We start from the raw sequence: 9,588 nt of genomic DNA on the forward strand, positions 1-9,588 counted from the left end.
GAAGTGGCGGAGAAGGGAGGTGGGGGGAATGGGGCGGAAGAAAGTCACGGCTGTTCCCCACCCCCCTCCCTCCGGCGCCTATGTGCCTTGCTCTTTTTGAAGATGCCAGCTCAGTCACCCACACCCCGCAGAAGACACAGCACAGGACCCGGGCTTTCTCCATCATCTTCTCGGAGGTTTATTTCCAGACCCGCCCCTCTGAGACGGGACCCCGCCCCTCTGAGACGGGACCCCGCCCCTCCGAGGCCTGGCCACGACCCCAGGCCCGCCCCCCCCACGCCCCCGCAAGCTCAACCTTAGGCTATTGGGCCCGCAGGCGACAGCAGCGAGCTCCGGTCCAATCCATGCCGGCGCACTGGCAGTGGCACGTGGTCTCGGCGCGCAAGTCCCACGAGCCACAGGCAGAGCCACAGGTGCAGCCAGTGACGGTGAAACCTGCGAGGGGGAGCGAGGAGGAGAGAGCTTGGACTCTGAGCCAGAGGCTGCGGGCCTGGGGTTCCAGGGGTCTGGCAGCGTGGGCGGCCGGGAGGCCGGGGGCCTGGACACCAGTGTCCTGAGGAAATGGGGTCCGGGAGTTGGGGGAAGGGACAAGGCTGGGAGTGCAGACCAGGACATTACAGAAGTGGAGGCTGAGACTCTGTGGTCCTAGAAGAATAGAGGCTGGACGTAGGGGAGGGGCTTATGGGGTACTGAGAACAGAACTGAGAGCCTGGACCACCGGTTCTGTACTCACCTGAGGGGCAAGTGACCAGGTGCCCCCTGGAGGTGACACTCTGGCAGTCCAGGCCAATGTTCCTTATTGCCTCAGGAACTATGGAAGGAGTGACGGGGGTAATTGTGAAACCGAGCTGCCCCTCCCCCAATCTCATGCTGCCCAGGCCCTGGTGGTTTGGAGGTGTGCAGGGGGCTCAAGAAAACGCCCCTAGGGCTTCGCTGGTGGCGCAGTGGTTGAGAGTCCGCCTGCCGATGCGGGGGACGCGGGTTCGTGCCCCGGTCCGGGAGGATTCCGTATGCCATGGAGCCTCTAGGCCCGTGGGCCATGGCTGCTGGGCCTGCGCGTCCGGAGCCTGTGCTCCGCAACAGGAGAGGCCGCAACAGTGAGAGGCCCGCGTACCGCAAAAAAAAAAAAAAAAAAATCAATCTTATTGAGGTATAATTTCCATATAATAAAATGCATCTATCTTAAGTGTTCAGTTGGATACATTTTGACAAGTCTATATACCTGCATATTGCATGAATGTTTTGTTTTTCCCAAGTATTGCTTTTTAAAACAATCAGGTGTAATTTACATACAGCGAAATTCACCCTTTTTACTGAGTTCTATGAGTTTTGACAAATGCATACAGTTGTGTAGCCACTGCCACCAAATACTTATAATTTAAATTATAATTGGAAAAAAAAAAGAAGTTTCCCAAAGATCTGAAGGAAAACTGTGTCCTGAAGTCACAGAGAGGGAGATATTCCTACCCGTACAACTGGTTTTCCTGTGCACTGAAGATCTTGTGAATATTCATAAGTGTTACCAGCTTGTTCTCACCTCTGTTAATGTACATCTGTCCTTGAAGTAGTTTTGAACAAAGAGGCCTGTATCACTCAGAGGACTGGAAACTGTTGCCACTTCTTGTGAAACTTCCAGAGGCAACCTACACTTCTGATTGGTTGCCTTGCTACATAACTTGGCCTAGTGATGATGTCGCAATGACAGGAAGCTCTGCCAATCAGAAGAGAATCATTGACACCTGCTTCCTGTCCCACAAGAATGACAGAAAATAAAAGTAAAAGCCTTGATAGTTATTAGAGAAATGTTAATCAAAACCACAATGAGGTACCACCTCACACTGGTCAGAATGACCATCATCAAAAAGTACAAACAGGGGCTTCCCTGGTGGCGCAGTGGTTGAGAATCCGCCTGCCGATGCAGGAGACACAGGTTCGTGCCCTGGTCCGGGAAGATCCCACATGCCGCGGAGCAACTAAGCCCGTGAGCCATGGCCGCTAGGCCTGCGCGTCCGGAGCCTGTGCTCCGCAACGGGAGAGGCCACAACAGTGAGAGGCCCGCATACCGCAAAAAAAAAAAAAAAAAAAAGTACAAACAGGACTTCCCTGGAGGCACAGTGGCTGAGACTCCGCCTGCCGATGCAGGGGACGCGGGTTCGTGCCCCGGTCCGGGAAGATCCCACGTGCCGCGGAGTGGCTGGGCCCGTGAGCCATGGCCGCTGAGCCTGCGCGTCTGAAGCCTGTGCTCCGCAACGGGAGAGGCCACAACAGTGAGAGGCCCGCGGACCGCAAAAAAGCAAACAAACAATAAATATCATATATATATATATATATATCTCAACATTGTATCACTGTGTTGTACACCTGAAGCTAACATGACATTGTAAATCAACTGTACTTCAATAATAAAAAACATAATAAAATTTTAAAAATTTAGAAAACTGTTGGTGGGAATGTAAATTGATACAGCCACTATGGAGGACAGTAAGGAGGTTCCTTAAAAAGCTAAAAATAGAGCTACCATACGACCCAGCAATCCCACTACTGGGCATATACCCTGAGAAAACGATAATTCAAAAAGAGTCATGTACCACAATGTTCATTGCAGCTCTATTTACAATAGCCAGGACATGGAAGCAACCTAAGTGTCCATCAACAGATGAATGGATAAAGAAGATGTGGCACATATATACAACGGAATATCACTCAGCCATAAAAAGAAACAAAATTGAGTTATTTGTAGTGAGGTGGATGGACCTAGAGTCTGTCATGCAGAGTGAAGTAAGTCAGAAAGAGAAAAACAAGTACTGTATGCTAACCCATATATATGGAATCTAAAAAAAAAAAGGTTCTGAAGAACCTCGGGGCAGGACAGGAATAAAGACGCAGACATAGAGAATGGACTTGAGGACACGGGGAGTGGGAAGGGTAAGTTGGGACGAAGTGAGAGAGAGGCATGGACATATATACACTACCAAACGTAAACTGGATAGCTGGTGGAAAGCAGCCGCATAGCACAGGGAGATCAGCTCGGTGCTTTGTGACCACCTGGAGGGGTGGGATAGGGAGGGTGGGAGGGAGGGAGACGCAAGAGGGAAGAGATATGGGAACATATGTATATGTATAGCTGATTCACTTTGTTATACAGCAGCAACTAACACAGCATTGTAAAGCAATTATACTCCAATAAAGATGCTAAAAACTTTTTTTAAAAAGGGGAATCATGTGGAGGCGGGAGGGAGGGTCTGACCACATCTTCCTGACAGCCTCCACCTCGTGCCCCATTTCACAGATGAGAAAACTGATGTTGGTTGAGGCTGAGTCACTCCCGTAGGGGAGATTTCAGATCCAGATTTGTTGGATGCCGAAGTCCTTATTTATTTATTTATTTGGCTGCAGCTCTTGGCTTGTAGGATCTTACTTCCTGGACCAGGGATTGATCCTGGGCCCCCAGCAGTGAAAGCACTGAGTCCTAACCACTGGACCGCCAGGGAAGTCCCTCAAAGTCCTTACTTTTAACCAAGGCATTTTTCCACCCGTACCATGAGGTGAGGGGTACATGGAGTGGTACCTGCCCCCTCTCCCCTGCCCAGCATATCCAAGCAACAAGAGCAGATGCCAAGGAGCTTCAGCGATGCCCTGGTGATGCCCGCGGAGGCTGCAGCCCCCTTCCTGGGAGTCCCAGCTCAGCCACTGACCAGCTGCATGACTTTGAGCAAGTGGCTAAAGCACCTCTGGGCCTCAGTTTCCCCGTCTGTAAAATGGGATTATTCTCAGTGACTACCAGGGCCTGGGTGACAATTAAGTGAGTACTCCCACCCCCGCAGCTTTACTGAGACACAGCTGACACATAACACTGTGTGCGTTTAAGGTGTATTACGTGACGCTATGATACGTGTGTTATGTTGCAACATGATTACCACATAAGGTTAGATAACATCTCCATCACCTCACATAAGTACCTCTTGGCGTGTGTGGTAAAGAACACTGAAGATCTACTCTCTTATCAACTTTCCAGTACACAATACAGTGTTACCTGTAATCACCATGCTGCCCATTAGGTCCCCAGAATTCATTCATCATCTAACTGAAATTTTGTCTCCTTTGACAAACATCTCCTCATTTCCCCCACCTCCCAGGCCCAGGTCACAACCATTCTGTTCTCTGCTTCTGTAGCTCAGCTTTTTTAGATTTCGCATACACATCTTAAAACAAACAAAAAAAAAACCCCAAAAAACAAACCAAACTCACAGAAACAGAGATTGGCAGTTGCCAGGGGCTGGGAGGTCGGAGAGATGAGTGAAGGTGGTGGAAAGGTCCAAACTTCCAGTTATAAGAGGAATAAATTCTGGGGGTGTAATGTACAACATAATGACGATGGTTAACAATACTGTATATTATGTACTGAAAAGCTGCTGAGAGAGGAGAATTTAAAAGTTCTCCCCAGGCGCGCACGGCAACTATGTGAGGGGGTGGATCTACTATCTAACCTCACTGTGGGTGTCATTTTGCAATGTATCGTCGACGAAAATAATCAATAAACTATAATAGGAATAGAAAAGAGGGGTTTTTTGGTTTTTGTGTTTTGGGGGGCCGCGCCACAAGGCTTGTGGGATCTTAGTTCCCCGACCAGAGATCAAACCCGGGCCCACGGTAGTGAAAGGGCCGCGTCTTAACCACTGGACCGCTAGGTCCAGTGTTTTATTTGAGCCAAACTGAGGACTATAGCCTGGAAAGACAGCCTCTCTCATAACTCTGAAGAACTGCCCCAGAGACGCATGCTTTTCAGCGCAGTTTTATATCTTGTCAGAGCAAAGAACATCAAACAAGTCAGGGAGACGCTCCTTCAAGGTTTCAAAAAAAGAAAACCCGGGCTTCCCTGGTGGCGCAGTGGTTGAGAATCCGCCTGCCGATGCAGGGGACGCGGGTTCGTGCCCCGGTCCGGGAGGATCCCACGTGCCGCGGAGCGGCTGGGCCCGTGAGCCATGGCCGCTGAGCCTGCGCGTCCGGAGCCTGTGCCCCGCAACGGGAGAGGCCACGACAGTGAGAGGCCCGCGTACCGAAAAGAAAACCCAAACAGATCAGCATGTACACAGCGAGTCAGTATGACCTCGGCGCCTGGGAAGGGAGTTTTATCATCAAAGGAGGACCAGCCCTGGCATCCCAGGAAGGGAGGCATTTAATCTTTATTTTGAACACGGACATTCTTGACTTCTGGTCAATGTGCCCTTTTCTTTAATAATTAAAGCAGGTGCACAAGGTAGTTTTCATAGGCCACTAACAGGCTGTTCTAGTTAGCATCAAATTCAAGTTAACTCATGTATAAGCCAGAATGACTTTCCCTATATCTCAATATGTGAACATTTCTTTGATCAGTATATATGTATTAAATCACTACGTTGTACACCTTAAGTTTATCTCAACAAAGCTGGGGGGAACACAGATGCCACATTTAAGTATTTGTCTGTCTCCGTCTGACTTATTTCATCCAGCAAGTACTTTATGTAAATCTATGTAGACAATACAGAACGATGCACGGTATGTAGTGGATGCTTCAAACTTCCCTTTTTTTCCCGGCAGGGGTGGGATCAATATTTTCCGAGAATTTCCCCAGCCGCAGACAGGGATCAAGGCTCTGAGTGGTTACTCAATGTGGAGGGGCCACCAGCCAGGACTTCCTCTTCCTGTCCTGTCTCCTCAGTACCTCAGCCCTGGGGACCCCGCCTCAGCCAAACAGGAAGAGAACTTTCCCACTTTCAGGGCTATTTCCTCACCTCCAGGAGTCTTTGCACAATATTCTTGGCAGTAGCTGTTGGTTAACTTGTGTTTTCACATTGTGAGCAACTTTACAGGAAAAAAAAAAAAAGGCGGGGAAGCTTGCCTTGCTTCCTTGACGTCTGCTGGGTTCCTCGGGGCCACTCAGCCCGTCCCCCAGACGCTTCAGGCAATTCTTGCTTTGGCTCAGTAGTTGTGGCTCGCAGGCTAGTTGCTCCGCGGCACGTGGGATCTTCCCAGACCAGGGCTCGAACCCGTGTCCCCTGCATGGGCAGGCGGAGTCTTAACCACTGCGCCACCAGGGAAGCCCGGGTGAATTCTTTTAAATGCATGGTCAGTTTTCGTTGTCTAAATGTACCGTAAAGTATTTAAACTTTTATTTTTTTTAGCTTTTTAAAAAAACTGAAGTAGAGTTGATTTACAAGGCTGTGTTAGTTTCAAATGTACAGCAAAGTGATTCAGTTATACACACATATATATATTCCTTTTTAGATTTTTTTCCATTATAGGTTATTACAAGATACTGAGTATAATTCCCTGTGCTATACAGTAGGTCCTTGTTTACCTATTTTATATATAGTCGTGTGTCTATATTAATTCCAAAACTCCTGGGAATTCCCTGGTGGTTCAGTGGTTAGGACTCAGCACTTTCATTGCTGTGGGCCCGGGGTTCCATCCCTGGTAAGGTGCACAGTGCAGCCAAAAAAAAAAAAAAAAAAAAAAGAAAAGAAATCCAAACTCCTAATTTATCTCCTCCGTTCACTTTTTTTTTAAGTAGAGCAAATTCAAGACCACCAACTTTTCCCTCCTGTTAACTTGGATGACATATTGTTCTAGAAGAGCCCCCTGCCCTGCACAGCATGGGCTGAGAACTCTCCCTGCTATGATGTGTCCCCATGTCCCCACAACCAAGAACGTCAGTGCTCCCCACCCCAGGGGTGCCCTCCTGACCTTCCGAAGCCCTGATGCTGACCTGAGGGATCCTTTTTTCTCACTTTGTGGAGTCCTCCTTCTCAGCACATCCTGAGAACCACCGCCCAGCCGGGGCCAGACCATTTTACAATATTAAATAATAATGATGTATTATTATATTAATACTATATTATCGTGGTATATATTAATATTATATTAATATATTATTATTGTGGCAGTCAGTGGTTCCTGGATGTTGCCTCTAAGCTTATACCATGACCACCGGTGACTCTGGGGTCTGTTCCCACCCCAGGCCTCCCCGATGAGCTCGTGTGTCCAGCTGCCTCCCGGGGACTAAGCGACCTAATCCACACCCACAATAACACGTAATAAAACGCGCTAGGTTGTAACTTTCCATACGAACCAACTTCAGTAGTTGCTGAGAGTCCTTTCAAGAAGGATCCCAGGTGATTCCAGTGGGAGGAATGACAAGTTTGAAAATAATCTTCAAGAGATATTGGCAATAAATAAGTAGATAAAATTTTAAAGTACAGAAAAAAAACATTGGGGAATTCCCTGGCAGTCCAGTGGTTAGGACTCCGCGCTTTCACTGCGGTGGCCTGGGTTCAATCCCTCGTTGGGGAACTAAGATGCCACAAGCCTCGCAGCGTCGGGAAAAAAATTATAAAACTAATTTTTTTTTAAAAAAAGGGAGAGATTGGAAGGAATCCATGTCTGCTAAAACCTTTATGTGGAGAGTTGTTGGAAACCAGGGACACCTCCCACCCGCCCCCAACCCACCGACCAATCCTAGGGACATGACATCATGAAGCTCCTGACGTGAGGCTCCACAGGACGCAGAGAGAGAGGGTGGATTTTACCCTCACACGAGGGTTTTGAGAATTCTGTGTAATGCGTGTGGAGGGCTTGGCAGGATGCCTGGGACATGGGCAGGGCCTGACACTCCCGGCTGCTGTGGCCCATTTTCACGGTGGTGGTCCGTGAATATTTGTAGAATCAAAACGTCCTGAGGTGGGAGGCTTTACAACATCATTTACGTACAAATAAGGGCCAGAGGCCGAGGCGATTTAAGCAACAGAGTTTCGCTGGCGCTGAGAGCTATGAGTAACTCACGACCTACTCCCCCTCTCCCGCCCCCGCCTTCTCTAATCAGGGTCACACAAGCTCGGGTTACAGGCGCTAAAAGCAAAGCAGCCGGCAAATTGAGCCACAGCGCCCCCTGGCGCTCGGAGCGCTGACCTCCCTAAGCGGGTCCCCGAGGGAAACCGCGGCTTTCCAAGGAGAAGAGTTTGGAAGTTAAACTTTTTAAAAAATTAATTAATTGATTGATTTTTTGGCTGCGTTAGGTCTTCCTTGCTGCGCGAGGAGGCGTGGCGGCTACTCTTCGTTGCGGTATGCGGGCCTCTCACTGTTGTGGCCTCTCCCGTTGTGGAGCACAGGCTCCGGACGCACAGGCCTAGCGGCCATGGCTCACGGGCCCAGCCGCTCCGCGGCATGTGGGATCTTCCCGGACCGGGGCACGAACCCGTGTCTCCTGCATTGGCAGGCGGATTCTCAACCACTGCGCCACCAGGGAAGCCCAAAGTTAAACTTTTAAAACATCTCTCTCCCACTCCGTCTCCCAGTCGAACGGCTTCCCTGCCAAGGCTGTGGCGGGGGGTGGGGGGGGCATCCAAGGCCGGCCGTCTCAGTGGTCTGAGATGACCCACTTTCTCCCCTGCACCTCATCTACTCGACAGCCTTGCACGTCCATCTTTCTGCCCTATTATGCGTTTCGCATAAATCTTAGTAGAATTGCTGAATAGGAGGGTTTTTTGCTTCTCCAAGGCCCTACCTACAATACTGTCCGTGCGATTTTTCTGGGAAGAGTGTCTAGATTTGTCTGAATTCTCAAAAGGATAGGTGACCTCAAAATCAGGGCCAAGTCTTCCGTGGGCAGGGAAGGAGGGCCTCAAGTGTCCTGTGTCTGCCCACGCCCCCCTGGTCCCAGTCTTGGAGGGGCCACAACTCCAGAGGAGACAGGATGGAAATGAGTAGTGCTCCACTGAGGGCCGATATACCCAATTTACCCACCCACCAGGGCACCCTCCCCAGGCACTTATCCCAGCTGAGCCCCATCACCAGCATTAGACTTCACCTGACCCTGCTCAGATCCTTTCTGTAGTTTCCCATCACCCCAGCAGGGGCCAAATCTTCACTCAGTCCCCAGGTGGCTCTCAGACCTTGTCATCCCTCAGGACCTTTCCCTCTGGCTCCATTCCGCTCTCTTGCCTTTGCCTCCACTGTGCCCTCCCCTCCCCTCCCAGACTCCTCTTCACTTTCATTCTCTTAAGTGCCACCTCCTCCAGGAAACCTTCCCAGGCTGCCCCTGAGTGAGTGGATTACCGTGTTCTTGGGGCTCCCACAGCCACCTGTGCCACAGACTGCCGGCCTGGCTGTGTGTCTGTGCCCCAGAGAGAAGGGCCTTCATCTGTCTTATTCAGGCTATGAGATTCACACCTCACTTTAGCTGAGTGTTATGGGCTGAACTGTGTCCCCAGAAAATTCATATGCTGAAATCCTAACCCCCATGCCTCAGAATGTGACTGTATTTGGAAACAAGGTTTTTAAAAGATAATTAAGTCAAAATGAGGTCATTAGTATAGACTTTAAGCCAATATGACTGGTATCCTTATCAGAAGAGGAGATTAGGGGCTTCCCTGGTGGCACAGTGGTTAAGAATCCGCCTGCCAATGCAGGGGACACGGGTTTGAGCCCTGGTCCGGGAAGATGCCACATGCCGCCGAGCAACTAATCCCGTGCGCCACAACTACTGAGCCTGCGCTCTAGAGCCCACGAGCCACAACTACGGAAGCCCGCACGCCTAGAGCCCATGCTCCACAA

General features: G+C 49.9%; 1 protein-coding gene across 1 annotated transcript; it reads right to left on the minus strand.

Moving 5' to 3' along the window:
- Positions 1-301: 301 nt before the first annotated feature.
- Positions 302-869, minus strand: RETN (resistin). The gene is made up of 2 exons (XM_067032922.1): positions 734-869; positions 302-435 (listed from the first exon to the last, which is right to left on the minus strand). Exons 1-2 carry the CDS (start codon positions 867-869, stop codon positions 302-304), a joined length of 270 nt encoding a protein of 89 aa, XP_066889023.1.
- Positions 870-9,588: the final 8,719 nt, after the last annotated feature.

The sequence above is a fragment of the Kogia breviceps genome, chromosome 4 (assembly GCF_026419965.1).
Source record: "Kogia breviceps isolate mKogBre1 chromosome 4, mKogBre1 haplotype 1, whole genome shotgun sequence".
Lineage (NCBI taxonomy): Eukaryota > Metazoa > Chordata > Mammalia > Artiodactyla > Physeteridae > Kogia > Kogia breviceps.

Excerpts from the sequence above, each read along its gene's own strand:
- RETN (XM_067032922.1), bottom strand. The coding sequence starts at position 869 with ATGAGATTGGGGGAGGGGCAGCTCGGTTTCACAATTACCCCCGTCACT. Across the intron at positions 436-733 it reads CCTGGTCACTTGCCCCTCAG|GTTTCACCGTCACTGGCTGC; the intron begins GTGAGTACAGAA and ends TCCCCCTCGCAG.